Consider the following 17,909-nt stretch of genomic DNA (forward strand, 5'->3'; position numbering starts at 1 on the left):
GCGGAGAACGTCGCAAGAACGTCGAAAGTCGGAGGAGAACGATTTCAATTCCGCGTGACCACGGCCGGTATTTTCACGAAGCCACGACATTCCAACGGTTGGCAGCGGTGTCCGAAGAGATGCTAGAAAAAGTAAAAACACGCCGAAATGCCTGGCCAGGCGTTCCGTGACGCGCGCTTCAGCGACAGAAGGCGCCCTTTCTTCCCGCGGGATGATAATTCCACGGCGTGCACCGAGTTCCTCCCTAACTGCTCTTCGCCGCGTGCTGATGCCCTCTCTCGCGACAGCATCCGCTTTTTATTCAGCGGGAACGCGCCTCAGTCCGCTGTCACAGCGGCCACGATTGACTCGTGCACGTTTCTATTCCGGACTTTCGGCATTCCAATGAAAATCCCGTGGATAAGACGAGGGGGGCGGGAGAGCGCGGTACGCGAGCATCGTAGATTTTTCATTCCAGTGATACGTCTTCATAGAATTGTCGCTTGAACGATGAAATAGGATCTGACGAGTAAGCTCGTCTAGGACCTGTACCTAAATTGTTAATATTCGGGTAAGCGAAGAAGAAAGAGCGCAACACAACAGAATGGCAATCGCAGTGATATGATCTCATCGTGGTTGAAAGAGTAAACGATCGTCGGCGAATGATGCAATAAGCGTCGAAATGCAAAGTTGGATTTCAAGGCTGATGCCTTTTGTATAGGTTTGGTTAATGTTTGTTGGAGTGCGAGTTAGAATATTGGGTTGGCAACTAAGTGACTGCGGATTTGTCAATACTACCTAATGACAAAATCCGCAGTCACTTAGTTGCCAACCCAATAGATGGAAAATTGTGAAACAGAAATAAATAGACAGGTGACAGAGTTTTGAGAACAAACTTAGACTGTCTGGGGAGAAGAAAGAGCGCAGCACAACAGAATGGGAATCGCACTGATATGATCTCATCGTGGTTGAAAGAGTAAACGATCGTCGGCGAATGATGCAATAAGCGTCGAAATGCAAAGTCCAAACGAATGCTTGGCATACGTTGGATTTCAGGGCTGATGCCTTTTGCGTAGCTTTGGTTAATGTTTGTTGGAGTGCGAGTTAGAATATTGGGTTGGCAACTAAGTGACTGCGGATTTGTCAATACTACCTAATGACAAAATCCGCAGTCACTTAGTTGCCAACCCAATAGATGGAAAATTGTGAAACAGAAATGAATAGACAGGTGACAGAGTTTTGGGAACAAACTGAGGCTGTCCTTTGTAGGTTGAATTATTGCTGGCTGAAAATTGTACCGATAAGACGAGGGAGAAGAGCGCAATGTGTGTTTGCAAATTCTTAATGGACATTACAGTGATATATTTATTGGACGTGGAAAGTTGACGTAAGCGAACGATGCAATAAGATTTGATAAATAAGCGACAGAGTTTGGGATATTTGAGGTTCGAATAGAATCAAAATACGTCATTTTCTTTACGTTCTTCTTTCGTATTGGCTGAAGGCTGGTTTAAAATACAAATTAATCAATAGATGACAAAATTTTGAGAACATTTGCAAGATGATTAAACTCGATGTTAATTATTTGTGCGCAATATATAGTCGCAGATTTAATCAAAATTTTGTCAACCATATACTTTATTCGATAATTATATTTTATTCCAATGAATGTTACTGCAATTATCTGATCGAACTGTGTCTGTTGATCGGGGGTTCCAGGCAGATGTTCCCTCAGATGAAGTTCCGAGTTTCCGGATTGGACGCGAAGGCCAAATACATCCTCCTGCTGGACATCGTCGCAGCGGACGACTACAGATACAAGTTCCACAACAGGTAAGGGTCTAGGTGAAACTTGTAACAGTATAATTGTCATGAGTAGAACGCTCTAACGATTCGAATAGTTCCACGAATCGCGATCACGAACCGCCAAGCTGTTGCGTCCAAGCTTTCGTGACGACCGCGAACACGGAAATTAATGCAATTATCCGATTACTCGTACGTTACCACTTCCTCATCGACATCTTTCACCGGAACATATTTTTCTCTTTCCTTTTTCTTCGACTTGTAATTTTTAACGAAAAAAAAAACTTGAAAGCAACTTTTCCTCTCATTAGCTGTTTTTACCTTAATTTAATTGTTTGCCTCATGTCGGATAAGAAAGTTCACCCATCTTCTTTCTTTTTTCTCTTTTAGAAAAGGAACGAAGGATGTGAAAAATGTAGAAAGTGGTTCATTAAAATAATAATAACATTACTTTGTTAAATAAAATTATGGTCTTCTTTTTATTTCCATCACGAACGAAACGATAGAACTTTTTCTTGGTTAATAACTGTCGAACTGCGTTTCATACCGTCCAATTTTCTCGGCGAGAAGTTTATGTCTCGAAATGAGGAGTTACCAAAAGCACCGTTTATCCGCCGATAGCGTTCAGCCGGCAATTTTAACCGACATTTTTCTCAGGAAAAAGATTTATACTTCGAAATTATCACCTACCAAACTTGGATTACACAGGCGACACTTTCGCTTCGATTTTAGCGCCTCATGCTTATCAGGGCTCGAAGATTACGCGCCACTTGAAATAACGAGCCTGAAATCGAAGCCAGCCGTTAACCACGTGTATCGATTTATAACTTAACTCGTCGTTTTCTTTCCTGATCCACGTGTCCATGAAAATTATAGTTTCCACGAAGTCTGATTAAAATGATAAATGTAAACAAGAGAGTTTTAACGAGGAAGGAAATCGAACTTCTTTTTCTATCGTAACTTCCGCTCTTTTAATCGACCAACGTGTTTTCCTTGTAGCCTAAATTTCTCTCTTGGTGTCATATGTTGTCACCATATATTTTCCATGGTGTAGAATTCCAAATTTCTAAATGAAATTCTACTGAACTCGACCAGAGTTCCGAATACCAAAATAATATTCTACTTACTTCAATTGCAATTCTAAATTGCCAAATAAAATTCTACTTTCTTCGATCGACATCCCACGTTGTTAAATAAAATTCTACTTTCTTTAATCCTCAAAATTTCTACATTTACGTAAATACCCACGATTGCACGGTAATATGCAAACGAGTAGGAGAAGAAGAAACCTCGCCGCTGTTCCAGTTTTTCCAAACAAACTGCTTTGTAAAGTAACTTGCAATGATTCCAACCGAGCGATTCAACCTTCTGCCAGTCATTAGCTCGCCATTAACTTTTTCCTGGATGGCCGAAACGTGCAGACACGCGTTCTCACGAGCGTTGCCACAATCGTCTAGCTCCGTTTAACGTTTTTCCGCGTCGCGAGGGTGCTAAACGGAACATAATCGGCCTGCCGGGAAAGCAGCCGGGAAATTCGTCGACCGACTTCGCGAAAATCACGTTGGGCTTCGAGATTCCTTGTCACGTAAATGGCGATCCGCTATGGTCGTGCTCGTTCTCACGAACGTACGAAACGGTATTCTTTTTCTATTCGCTTTTTTGCGTCGGCCAAATCGTTTATGCACTCTCATTTCCCGCTTTTAGAGCCACGGTGTTTGTCTTAAACAGTCCATATCTCCTTATTTAGAGGTTCTTTAGCGCGGAGATGGTGGCGCGAGATTTGAAACTCGTGATATCCTTTGGAGAAATCTTGATTTCTTTGGTGAAACGTAGAATGGTGCAATAATGGTGGAAAATTTAAACGATAATTGAGTTACACAGAAAAAGTGACCAACTTTGTCGAGATTAATCGTTTAGTTTCTCGAAGATTACTTTAAATAATTCTCCCTGTAATACGATTCGTTTTCATATATAATTAAAATAATGCTTCAACTTAATCGAATAAGCGTATATTACGAACTGTCCTAATTTTTCTACTTTCTCTTGGCGACAAATTTTTCAATAAAATGTACGCAACACCTTACACGAACGCGGTATATCGTTGTAAATAATTCTCTTCTCGATTGATGTTTTTCAATGCGAAAAGTTATTCGTTGGGCGAAAAGAAAGAGGATTTGTCGCAGATAAATGTCTATAAATTTTGCCATATTTATTGGCGAAAATAACCCGAATAACAATTTTCTAAGATTCCACGGCCGTTATATTAGGTTGGCAACTAAGTGACTGCGGATTTGTCAATACCACCTAATGACAAAACCCGCAATCGCTTAGTTGCCAACCCAATATTTCCACCCCAAACGTAAACGTCAACTTTTCTCGATATTACGATACTACGATTACGATATTACGCGCTTTTCGACTCTCGAATCCTAAGGAAACAATTTAATAGCGAACATTGGTAAATCTGAAAGTGAAAGAAAAATCGCCAAGTCTAGTAGACTGGAGATAACAGGTAGCGAATAGGAAGCGGATGAAAAGGTGTCGATCGAGCGACTTTCTCGGCTGATTCCTCTAAGCACCGGCTATCACGATTGTTGTCTTTGAAGGGAGGCGTGTCTGGTCGTTCGAATCCATCGCAGGTGGGTCAAAACGAGCGGACGAAGAAGAACTCGTCGAACGAGTTCCAAAGTGGCTGCGGTCGTCCGAGTGATGTAATCGTTCGTTGTGGTCTGCCTTTCGATTGGCCGTGCGTCGACTTCTCTGTTCGTGGATCTCGCCGTTTGCTTCTCGTTACATTCGTCAATTGTTTCTGTATCGAGTGTCTGGTCCCGTAAAACGGGACAGAAGTAGCTGGAAATTTCGACTTAACGTGAAAACTATACCGAAGATGGTCAATTCGTAACTCTTCGTAGAAAATTTAAGTACACGTAGTTTACAACGATTTTTATGGGGAAACCTAGCCGTGTACGTTTGTGGCGATTCCCTTTAATCTTTTTCTGTAGAGAATAGAAATTAAGGATTGTCATTCTGATTTCCTGGTAGAAACTTCATCGTTTCATCGTTGCCAGTGTCAACACTTTGCATCTTATTGACACCGTCTTGGAAGAATAGTTGTTTCGATTTTATACTGAAATTTTTCTGAAAATATTCAGCAGTGAAATTGCAGTGAAATTTGTCACTATGAACATCTAAGAGTCGTAGCAAGATTAGGCAAATATCATTGTTCGATTAACGCGAGCTTCTGATATCATTAACCATCAGCAATCTCTGATCGACATGCGCGATAGATGAAAAAATCGACGTGTCCCTTTGTTCATTTTTAGCCAATTGTAAGCAATTTTCCAATCATTTCAAAATCTTTCGATACGTCTGTTCTTACGTGTATAAAAATCTTCGAACCTCTTGAAAATACTCAGAAGGGTGTACAGTTTCAGGTTCCTAAATTTCCTTTCTCTAAAAGCAAATTGTATAGAAATTGAAGAGATCTTTTTACCGATTTTCAATATGTTTGCAATTTGAATATGTAGCGAGTGGACGAGCACGTGAAATACGTTCGAATCTGTCGAATCGTTGGAAAAGATGTAAATTTTCCTGCTTTATAAAGAAATGTTAAGATTGAAAAGATTTTTAATGATTTTTTGAACGTGTTTGTCGAGTAGCAGGTGGATGGTAGCGGGAAAGGCAGACCCGGAAATGCCGAAGAGGATGTACATCCATCCTGATTCGCCGAGTAGCGGTGAGCAGTGGATGCAGAAGGTGGTGAGCTTCCACAAGCTCAAACTCACTAACAACATCAGCGACAAGCACGGCTTTGTAAGTACTGTACGTAACGCCAACCAAACAATTACTTACTTACTAGCCTAAGTTGGAGCTCCGAGTCTCGCAATTAATCGCTAACGTTTGCCCGGCTAACGACCTAACGATCGACCGATTAAAAGCTCGTTAGGCCGCGTGCACGCGGCAGTCTCCGTCCTCGACGATGACCATTTTACTACTTCGCCTCTTCGTTTCGCCAATTTTCTATCTGTTACATTAACATATAAATTTATTAACGCAAAAAATTAATCTATTTGGTCGATCGCTTACAACTTCGCGTATCCACACGAGCCTACAAATTAATTGACGGAAAAAATTATCACTTAAAACTTGCCGCATGTTTTCTCAATGTTCTGCCTTCTATACCACAGTGTACGTTTATTAAAGCGAAAGATTAATTCGTGGCAACCGAGTGGTCGATCTCTCACAACTTCCTGTCTACGTCGTGAATTTTCTATCTTCCATATCGCTCTGCAAATTCATTAGCATAAAAGGTTACCACTTAAAACACAAGCCATTCCTAAGATCAAGAATACGCTCGTAAGATCTAATAACTTGAGCAAACTCGCTCGCTCTACTCTCCACCTCCACCTTAACAAACAGCGAGCTCCCAATACACTGCCACGTTTCCCTATATCAAAATCTAAAAACCAGGTGGTATCATCCTGTTCCTGTTAATTATTATAGATAGCATAAAATCTACCAGACACCTAAATTGGCGTTAATCTATGGCCTGATGGCTGTTATAAATACTATAAAAATCTAACAATCTGAGCGATCACCTCGTACACGTCACTACCATGTTTTCTACCTTTCAGCCCTAGAAAACGACAAGCCGATGATATACTGTCACGTTGGCCTGTACGGAGCGCAGAGTGCAGAAAGCACTCGAATTAACCTATCTGCGAGAATTCGTGTGCCCATAATCCCAGCGGATTAAGTTATCGCGATGGATTTCGGCGTCAAGTAGTTGCAGCAGCCGGTGTCCCGATGGTGGCCTGGTCCGCTCCTCTCTATTAGCCTCGCCCCTGCCTCTTCCTGCCTCCTTGCCGGGTTGCATATAGTGGTCTCTCGATCGTTTTCTGTGAGAAGAAGACGAAGACGAAAAGAGAAAAGGGAGAGAGGGGAGGCCGTGGGTCTGCGGAAGCCAACGTCGGGCCAAAGAAACCTGGTTCTTTCAGCGGCCACCACTTCCCCTGGCCCCCTTTTGCCCGGTGGACGCTGCACCGTTCTCCTTTTTTGCGAATCCTTTTTGCGGCAGTCCCATGTCGGCGTCCTTTGAAGGATCCTGCATCGCTGGCTCGTGAAATCTAGTCCTCCAGGCCGGGGCCCAGAGCGATGTCAATGGTTGGCACAGCCCGACCTTTGTTACGACCAGCAGCCTTTCTCTTCCTCCTCGTCTTCCACCTCCTCATCCCTTCAGCCTACTCTCGTCTCTCTCTTCTCTTCTCTGCTCCGCTCTTCTGGTCCGATCGTTCCAATTTCTTCGTACTGCCGCACGGATTTCCTATTTTCTCAGCCTCTGTTTCGACTTTCCCGGTTCATCGCGAATTCGATCTGCACGCAGCCGGGGACAAACGCGATACGTCCTCTCGACGCGTACTCGCAGATTTTTTAATGCCAGACAGTAGGTGCGATACGATAACCGATAATAGGTTAATACGATCGTGTGAAATGGTGTCTGGCTCAAGTTTAATTCGGAAGAGATGTTTTTGGCACTTCCTTATACGCAGAATTCTAAGATAGAGACGAATAAACGAATAACTTTGGATTTGGTAAGGCGAATGGAATTAGGATCGATATATCTGTCAACTTCTCGCTCGTTTCCATCTCTTCCTACCGCTGTATAGTGAAACACCGTGTGTCATATGCGCCAACAGGTTTCCCATTTTCTCAGTCTTCCCTTGGATTTCTTCAGTTCGTTGTAAATAGATCCTGGATAGAGTTAGACATCTACGTATTTGCAGATTTTGTGATGAGAATTATGGAAATACATTTACCACGTAAAATGGTGGTGACAGTTGTCAAATAATGACAAAGTTTGACAATGTTTGGAAATTAATAAAATTAGATGGAATATGTGTTTTCCGTATTTCTTTACACGAGCAACTGCAAGATGAAGAATGATAAATGAACAACGATATTTGGAAGACGAATGGAATTAGGGTCGGTCTCGTTGTTAACTTCTTGGATGTTTTGATTTCTTCTTATCGTTATATGGTGGAGCACTGGCTGCTGATACGCCACACCAGGCTTCTCAGTTTTTTTTTTTTTTTTTCGTCTTTCCATTTTATTCTGAATGGGTCCTCGATGAGGTTGAAGGTAACCACCGTGTTAAACACGGTTCACTTGTGTCTTCCAGACTCTATGAGCCTGTGCACGAGCCCAGAAAATGTACAAGAGGCAGTTCTAAGAGGGTTGTCGGAGTCGGTCAACCCTTTCCGAATTCGGGGAAGATTCGAGGAGCACGGTTTTCAAGTATTGCTTTGGTTCGCGATATGTGGGGCGGAACGAGGCTTTCAGAGGTGATCGTCAGCTGCTGGACCTTTATCTTGAGTAATTCGGAGATGTGTTGTTAGCTAGAAGGCTTTTTATTCGGTTTTCAACCCCTTTGTCACATGGATCGAGTCGTTCTTTCTAAATAAAACTCTAATCGTACGCGGTCTCTGATGGATTTTGATATTTATGTAGAAATGTATCTCGTTAAAACGATGCAAACTTTTCCACGCGGACTATGTTTCAATCTTAAATGCAGTCCGTTTTCATAAAAATAGGCGAAGGTTGTGAAATTCGCAGAATTTTTTAAACAGATTCGAAAGCAACGAAACGATGACCTAAACCTTCTCCAATTTCACGCGAATATATTATATGTCACTTTGATAAGAGCAGCCTCTGACTCTTTCGAATTTCCAGTTTCTTTCGAAAATTAATTAAAAGTAGTTTGCAGGAGAACTCGGCTAAAAGGCAGACAAAGTGGCAACCACGAGTCCCTTGTTCCAGTGTACAGAAAACTAAGACATTCGAGTACATTTGCATTGAAGTATCCCAAACAACGTATACTAACATGGGTGACCAATTAAAGCTGTTAAAAAGGATTGCTCGAGTACTTTTCAAAAACCTGAAAACATCCTTCAAGCTGCGTAAGACCCTCTCGAAAAACACACCTCTGCTCACAAACCCTCTTCCACCCTAAAAAGACAGTCCCGAAGTGTCCATCAAGTAAACACGAGAACCTTCATCTCAGGTAACAAAGAAAATCTCCAAGAACGACGACAAACTTCATCGAGTTTTCCACGAGGAATTGACCAAAGTCCGAATCCATTAACCCCGAAGACACGGTCCGATGAACAGGGCGATCCTAAAAATTCCCGCGCTCCTGGGAAACCAAATTCACAAAGATTTGAAGTCTCCTTTAAACAGAAAAGGAAAGAAAAAAAAAAAGGAAAACGGGAGCAACAGGAGCTGACCGTTTTCCCCGGTGTTTGTTGACCTCGTGGTCCTTTAGCCGGAGCTGTGTTTGCTCGTGTGCCAGGGGTCTGAAGACGAGCACTCGAGGAAGCCATCTCGAAGGACTCGAGTCGAGTCGAGTGTCTCATTTTCGTTTGCCGCCATGGGATTTTCCCGACAAAAGGCAGCCGAGGATTACTGATCCGTCCGCTCCCTCTCAGTCCGAGTGCTGTTGGCGCTAATTTTCCTGATTTTCGCTCGACTTGTCCTCCGATTGCGCTGTGGTTCGAGGAAAATTAGGGAAACACCGAGATTCAAGTCGAGGTCCGTATTCCAGGGATATCTGAAACTGTTTTCTTGGGACTGTCGAAGCTCTTCTAACGATCCGCCTTTTGTTTAAACGGTCCTTAAAGTGATTGACTTAAAGCGAAGCTATTAAATGAGGAGATTTTGGTTCGATAAGCGCGCCGAGGATGGAGCTTTTAATGGCGGGATTTTCGACATTCTTTAAGCGCTACTCACGGTTTTACCTAAAAGTTTTCAAGATTCAAACGCAGTAGTTTAGTGCTGCTGAAGGCTCATTTGTACATATGGAAGGTCGTTTGTCTACTGATGGATTTTCGTTTGGTTAGTTCTGGAGGAAGCCTTGGTTTAATAGTCGCGCAAGGTGAAAAGTGTTCGAATGGTAATAGGGTTCAGGCAATCCTTTAATTGCAACTGATGGTTTGAAGTAAATTTTCGAGATTCAAAGACGGAAGAAAACGTATCTATACATACACAGAAGCTCGTCAGTCTGCGACTGGCTTCTCGTTCCGTTAGGTCATTTTCCAACCCTAAGTGGTTGGATAAGTTACAAAACAATTTCGTCGCGGGATTCTTGTAAGTCCCCTGTACGCTGTTCAGCATTCGTTTAATAACGAAAAATAAAATTTCAGAGTCTTTTATCATAACGCGTCACAACGTAAACGTACGTAAATGTTTTCTACGATAAACGGTCCAGTACTTTTGCGAACCAGTTGTATGTCAGTTGCAGGACAGAGAAACGACGTAGGAGCGACAGAGGCTCGGAGTCGCTGGTTTTCCCTCGATTTAGTCGTTCTCCGCGCCACTTGATCCGCTACCTTTATCAAGAATACTTGATCTCGGCGTTTAATCCGTGCCGCGAGCAGGCATCCGTCGTCCTTTCAGCCGGGATCGGCCAACTGCTGGCATAAAGAAGATCCGGCGACTCCTCGTTTTCGAGTGCTTCGACAAAAGCGCAACCTCTCCACGTCTGGCGTCGGTACCACCGCTCTTCTCGCGAGTATCTATCTCCTTATCTGTCGTTCTTAGATTTTTCAACCTGAATTTCCTTCCTCGAATCTGTCATATGCAAATCTGACCGATATTCTCCTAATAGGAAGATGGGTGGAATCCTAGAATTACGGAATTGCGATCTGTTAACTCTTGGAGCATTTGGAAATTCTTAATATTTGTTAGCGATTCGTCGATCGATCGCAAGACTCTGCTGAAATCTTCTAAGCTTTCGTCGTGTCAAATGGAGTTTAGCGATACGCCAAAGTCGACAAAGTAAAGCGTGTAACAGGGTGTATTATTGGATGGAAAGGTAACTTAGAACTCGTTTGGCAAACTGTTTTAGAATACGCGAAGTTTCTCGCGAAGGGCGTTTGTAGATGTTCGTCAAGCGAATAACACTTTTGACAGCAGACGATGACAAATATTAGAAATTGAAGATCAGTAGGTGGTTAGAGATAGATAGAAAGATATTAAAATAAGCAAGAAACTCTGTGTAGAGCAGCCGCTCCGATTAACTTGATAACCCTGCAACTGCTGCACAGCTTTAAACCTCTCGTATTTCCTCAAATTTTCCTCCACCGCCGCAACATCTCTTGTTAAACCTGCACCCAAGATTATTTAAAAATCCAGCCAACCTGCCAAACCTTCGTACAAAATGTAAAATCCTACTCGGCCACGTTGGACGTCGAACATCAGCGAGAAACTTCGAGAAGCGAACAACCTTAAAAAAGAGAAAAAAATATAATAAAAGTAGCAAAAAAAAAAAAAAAAATGGAATCAGCCAGAGACAGGTCCAATCGGAGGTTGGTCGGAAAATCAGTTTTAATGTCCATTTCCCGCGGTGCACCGTTCGAGCCGGTATCCTTTTTCCAATATTCCGAAAATTAAAACGGGAAACAATCAGCGCGGACGAACGAATCGAGCGAAACTGGATCAAACGTGCCTCGCAGCTTTAATTATCCAGTGTGTCCAGGCTTCGATCGCGAGTGGAAAAGCTTCGTACTGGCGAGAGGAACCGAGCGATACGCGGGAAATTGCACGCTCCCGTTTTTTTTCCTCGTCCCGTGATTTGCTTAGCGTGTACCTGCACACCTGTAGTTCTGCCTCTCTGCCCTGTCGACATGTCGCTTAGCGTTCCATTACCATTCCTCCACCCCGTACCACCCCACCCCATCCCATCGTTGATTTTTCCCATTTTACCCGCGGTGACTCGCGATCGAAATTGTTCCGAGCGCGGAACAGTCATCACGAGTGGAAAAAATTGAAGTGTATCGGGTGATGAGGCTGATGGGTGCGCTTGGTGGGCTTTGGGGTGGTTGAAGAGAGAGAGAGAGAGGGGGGGGAGAGACAATGTTATTTCTAAAGTTGTTTAATGGTTTAGGAGGTTTCTTTTAATTAGAATGCTAAGATGATGCTAGAATTAAAGCTTTGAAAAGTCTGTCTTTAGGAAAATCTTGGTAGTTTGGTAAAATGGTGCGTTTTCTTTACCGCGTAGATATCATTTCTTGGTGTTTTTACTGTGTACGTAATCTCATTCGAATTTTAAGCTAATGTATGCGCCATGTGTGTATTTTATTGATCTCTGCCTATCGACTATAGAGTAAAATTGATTTACATAGATCTGTCATTCACATTCTCATTCAATCTCGGTATACGCTAGTTTTGATATAACAAGTTTGATACAACGATCGTGATATCTATAATATAATAATTACATTCTACCACGTTAGAATAATTATGTCCCAAGACCTTTGTGTGGGTGCGTAATCGTTTCTAGAATTTTATTCGTCGTAGCATCAGTTTGCCCCAGTACACGTGGAATATCAGAAAGAAGAACAACGTGGAAACGAGATATGAAAATGAGATGTGGATGCGAAATATCGAACGATATTAAAGTTGGCAACTCGTAAAACCCACACCCATACTTCACGGTGATTAATGGGCACAGAAACACCATTGTTAATTGAACAAATAAACCCCATCAACCTCCCTATTCTTCCCCCGAAAACCCTAAAAAAACACGTTTCTCAACGCCGATTGCCGGTAACAACATCCTAATACACAGATACTAAAAGAGGGACAAAAGGGCAAACAAACAGGGACAGACAAACAACGAATTACTTTTCGTTGAACAAGAGCTCGACGTGGTTACCTTTTTTCTTTCTTTTTTCTTTTTTTGTTTGTTTCTGTACGCTAGTCCCACGCGTTTTCGTTGCGTGCACGCACCCACGCGGCTTAGCACACGCGCGCGCTCGCTCGTTTACACGCACACGTTGTCTCATTACGGAATCGCGTGCGCGTCGAGGCGTCGTTCGTGTGAGCTTCGACCGTGGTCGGGGGCCATTTTGCTGTTCGCCGTGCGACCAACACCGACCCGATTCGTGTTCCGTGCACTCGCGTGTCCTGCACTCGCGAGCGTGTTGCACGCGCCATTGCGCTGCACCACTGCCGCCTACACCCTCTTTGATTTCGAGCTAGGACCATGTGGACACGTACTTGCAGTATGTTGACACTCTGGTCGATTTGTATTAACAATACGCGAATGTTACTTAAAATATATAAATTTATAGGAAGGTAACGATGAAAATTACTGTTTACTATTTTCTCGCGAAATCAACACTTTCATAGTCATATCTGTGAGGCAGAGTTTTATACACAGCTACGTACTCGTATTAGGTTGTTCGAAAAGTTTCTTTCGTTTTATGAGGAAGTAATAGACGCACAACGTTTTTTGTTCTATATATTGTTGTTTTGTTCTGTTGAGTTAAACACCGCGACACTTCACACACTTGGTTTCGCGTTCGTACGAAGCTGCACTGTTGTAAAAAAACACGTTTGCGAAGGAAAGATACTTTTCGGACAACCTAATACAATAGTGAAATCAGGTGTTAGATTTCGGAAATTTGACGACTAGACTGCTGTGAATGCTCGTGCAAATTCATTTTTTCCCCGAACATAATCGATAAACTGGGCTTTGAATAAAAAGTTGCTTCTATACTGTTAAATGCTGTGAATTGGCTATATGTATAATTATATATACAGGGTGGTTGGTAAGTGGTGGTACAAGCGGAAAGGGGGTGATTCTACGCGAAAAAGAAGTCGAAAATATAGAATAAAAATTTAAAAATTTAAAAATTTAAAAATTTAAAAATTTGAAAATTTAAAAATTTGAAAATTTAAAAATTTAAAAATTTGAAAATTTAAAAATTTGAAAATTTGAAAATTTGAAAATTTGAAAATTTAAAAATTTAAAAATTTAAAAATTTAAAAATTTGAAAATTTGAAAATTTTTAAAATTAAAAAAGTAACGTCAATCGAGACGAAGATCTACAGTGAGATCCGTTATAACGAGACGCGATAAAGTGCACGCGTACCGAGCGAAAATTCAAAGTCGATTTTCTCGAAAACAAAGCCTCGAACGAAAAATATTTATTCTATATTTTCCATTTCTTTTTTCGCGTAGAATCACCCCCTTTCCGCTTGTACCACCAGTTATCAACCACCCTGTATATATGATAGTATATAAAAACCCGATTAAATTAATTTTCAGAATATTCAGAAGTCAGTATATAAATATAGAACTGGCGTTTGTGATCGTCATATCTTATACAACAATTTTGTTACTTTACAGGATCTATATGTGCAAATTCTTTAAGTCTTTGATTATAAGACCGATTAAGAAGTGTATTCTAAATGGACAGAACGATCCCCAATATTGATAGAATTACTGCCACTTAAACAGCTGATGAGATCGAATAAGAATGATCAGGTTGAAATTTTCCGAAATGTCATCAATCGTGTTTGAAGAGTATAAGGATAGGGAAGGGCTTAGACCCTCTCTCGCAGACGTCGCTGTGAATCGTTTGGCATGACCACATTCGGCACGCACTCCTGCAGATTTCCCTCGGGGACGCCTCTCTACGGTAACGATCGCGCGCGCGAATTCTGCGGCAGATTCTAACCGGAACGATGGGGGTGGCGAAGAGGTGGATTTCACGAGGGCTCGTTCACACGTTCCTTTCTGGCTCCGGTGAATTTGCACGTCCCTCGGCTCTGATTATACCCGAATAAAAGCCTTTTTTTAAATCTCTTTTTCGTTTGCTTTTACCTCCCTTTTCTTTTTCCTCTGAAAACCCGTGTTTTGGCTGCGTCGATGATTTTTCGATGAGAAACGCGCAAAATCTCGTGTAGTCGTTATCGTCCGCCAACGAACTCGTTAATATCGATGAGTTACAAAATTTCGCTAATGATATTAGTTCGATCGTACGACAGTCCTGACTTCGTAAAAGGAGCAAACAAAAGACAGAAAACAGATACGTGAAACGCGTCAGATCTGACGACCACTTTCACGAGAATGTTAGTGTGCACGAGGAAAAACGCGATGAGTACTTTGAACTTCACCAATATCGCCAAATACCATAAACGTCCCACTTTGTTCGCGATCATCAGTTTTCTCCACACAGCCGTACAAATGGCTCGCGTGGTTAGCAAAAAGCGCCGTCAATGCGGTCGACAAACCTTTCCCGTGAACATGGAGAACCACCCAGTCGACGATCTTCGTCATTCTTGATCCTTGAACATGCACATTTACTATGGCGGCGAAGAGAAAGTTGAAATAAAGTAACAAGTATAAAGAGACAGAGTATAATGAATTTACATTTAATAAGGGCAACGAATAAATATAATATATAGCATAAAAGAGATATAATTGTTATCGATAAATTACCAGTTTTTACGCATTTGGGAAATTCCAAGTCGCGAAATATAATATACAAAAATATGTAAAATATCCAAAGTGTGATACTTGGTACCATATTTAATAGGTGAAACGATCTTCTATGTAAATTCAATTCTTTTTAATTACATCGATAAAATCTGGAATTTGCATTGATATCAGCAACCCAGTTATCAATATGACGAAGAGTTGATAATACGAAAATTGTTAATATTCGCAGCGTAGCAGCGTTAAACTTTCAAGCAGAGATTTCACGTACACCAAAGCTGAACTCAAAGTAGTCACTTGGTTAGTATTGCTCATTTTAGTACTTTCTATTTAGATACTAATTTTCATAGTGTACGAACTTGAAATTTTCCTTTACCCACCACTGTGTATTACCACGTCAACGTGGAAAATCCAAGTGCTAGAGACTATAGACGAGCCAAGGACGAACCCAAAGTTCTCGCTTTCTTCGTACTGTTCAGTTTAGTGCTTGCTACTCCGATACTAATATTAGTATGTCGGAGTCAGGTTGGAATTTTGGGGCGTTCGATGAACCTTTACTTACTTTACCATCGCGGATGTAGCTAATGTTTATCGGTACAAATGTGGACACTACAAGAGGCCATGAGCCATAGCGGCGATAGGATGGTCGAGATGATGGTGACAACGAATTCAGGTTCGATAACGAATCCACGGTCCACGGGATGACGAGTACAAACGTAATACACGATTCGGCTAACTTTCTCGATAACTCAATCAGCAATTCGTCCAACGACTAATTAACTAACCCGTAATCCAAATGAAACTGCCCTTATATATTCCTGACCCCACTTCTCGGGTCAATCTTTGTTTTTTAAGGAGAGTCATATCATCATTCCATACCTCTGTCAGTTACACGTCCCTCCCGTGACCGTGGCTACGTTCAGTGACCCGCTATGTCACTTCGAGCCCGAACCCATCGTCATAAAGCCAGATTGGAACATTAGAACTATTTCTTATTTTCAATACTTAAGCGTAGCTATAGTAAAAGTCTGGACTAGGGTATTGGGGTTTTTCCCAACCTTCCGGACGGGAAATCCCGATGTTCTTTCATCGCCGACAATTATTTATCATTGTACGGTATCGTAGCCGACGCCGACGTAGCTTCGTGTTCCATAGTCGATTAACGATCGCGCATTCCATATCAAGACATCATCGCGTCGAGTCGATTCAGTGCCGGGCAATTTGCGTTCGTCGAGCGAGAAACGGGCGTGGAATCCGGTCCATAGTGGCTGCTGATCGTTATAATAAATGGGATAATGACATAACGGGTACGTCACGAACGTCGAGGGGGCCAGATACGCGTAATTATTGCGTTTGCATCAGCGTATCGCTGTTCCCTTCGTTTCCTATCTATGGCAAGGGTGAGACCTAAACGAGACGATTTTCTTTACGGGTGAGATCCTTCGTTCGTTCTTCTTGTCGTTAGCTACCACTGTTCGTTCCTTTAGATATCCATGTTGCATTGTGCAATTATGTATTTTCTGTTGTATAAATTAATAAGTTACGCGCGTGTATAGACGTTCTTATTGCGTAGATTGAATATGCAATTTTTCCTATTTGATTCTTCATGTATTAGGTTGTCCGAAAAGTGTCTTTCTTTTACAGACCTAATCTGTCGAACGTTGTGATCTTTACTTTGATAGAGCAAAATGGATCGTACGTAATTCGATAAAATAATATGAAACGAAAGAAACTTTTCGGACGACCTGATAAATGTACACTGGTCCCTCATTTTATTCGCGCGAAACGAACCCACGGATACTCCGTGTAAATCGAACGACCAGTATATTCGCATTTAACGGGAACAGTAGAATCTCGAATTGTTTTAGAAAATTAGGAAATCTAACTTCTCTTTTTCGTTCCTATCGAAACGATTCATCAACTTTCGCCTCTTTGGATCTTCGCTTTACGTAAATTCGTTGGATTGTTATATGGTCGACTATTATCTGCTAGGATCACTGACGCGCGAGCTCACGGGAGCGCTGTTCCACGGAAGGGATACAGTTTCCGGATTTCGTGGAATGGAATATTCGTCGGAGAAAATTAAGATTAATCTACATACGTCTAATCGAGCATTTATCCAACTCTATTAAGAAACTCTGGGTGCAACTGACTACAACCTTCTAATCAGACGCTAAATTAAAACTACGTACAGTTAGAAGTTTCCACTTTTCTACTTATAATTGCTTCAGTTCCTATAATCACGTCTGATAAAAAAACTTCCTCGCGAGCTCTGTCTATAACCGGCATCCTATGGAAACACGGTGAAAGACAGCGCTTGGTTTCATTAAACCGGCAATTTAGCTCGACCAAATACAACACCATAAGATTCGTTCTACGGAATCTCCACCTTCTGCGATCGACCGCAAGGCGATTAAATTTTCCCATGCAAATCTCTCACGCCCATCTGTATAATAACTGGACTTATAGTCTGGCAGAAAGATTGTCCTTAAAAGATACTTAAATTGCCGTCTCTTCGTACCTTTATCGTACAACACACTCACCAGGTGGGCGTACGAAAGTCAACGTGTTGGCGAGGAACGATCGGTTTTCCAGGCGGCAAGAGGCGTGTGTGGGTTGATCGAACCGCGTTAATTCCACGATAAAATTACTTGGCCGACTCGTTTCATTATCTGCTGTTTAGCGCCTACTCCTCCGGCCCTAACAACCCTTGCCGTCCATCGCGGTGACTGATTACAATCTTTATAGCACGCGGCTCGTTGGACTTCGTTAGCCGGTGTCTCCGACACCGATGTCGTGCAATTATCCTCGCCGATAGCAGCTCCACTCCGATCGTAATCGCCAG

General features: G+C 42.1%; 1 protein-coding gene across 3 annotated transcripts in view; it reads left to right on the plus strand.

The window, feature by feature from the left end:
• LOC117216137 (optomotor-blind protein) overlaps positions 1–17,909 on the plus strand; it is a 166,778-nt gene that overhangs the window by 63,392 nt on the left and 85,477 nt on the right. For 2 of the 3 annotated variants that reach the window (XM_033462657.1, XM_033462659.1), the window contains exons 3-4: positions 1,699–1,812; positions 5,442–5,604. In XM_033462657.1, coding sequence (XP_033318548.1) covers positions 1,699–1,812; positions 5,442–5,604 — 277 coding nt within the window. The remainder of the gene's footprint in view (positions 1–1,698; positions 1,813–5,441; positions 5,605–17,909) is intronic. The other variant, XM_033462665.1, reaches the window with a different exon arrangement.

Source organism: Bombus bifarius, unplaced genomic scaffold (assembly GCF_011952205.1).
Source record: "Bombus bifarius isolate JDL3187 unplaced genomic scaffold, Bbif_JDL3187 scf7180000007973, whole genome shotgun sequence".
In the NCBI taxonomy this organism is placed as follows: Eukaryota; Metazoa; Arthropoda; class Insecta; order Hymenoptera; family Apidae; genus Bombus; species Bombus bifarius.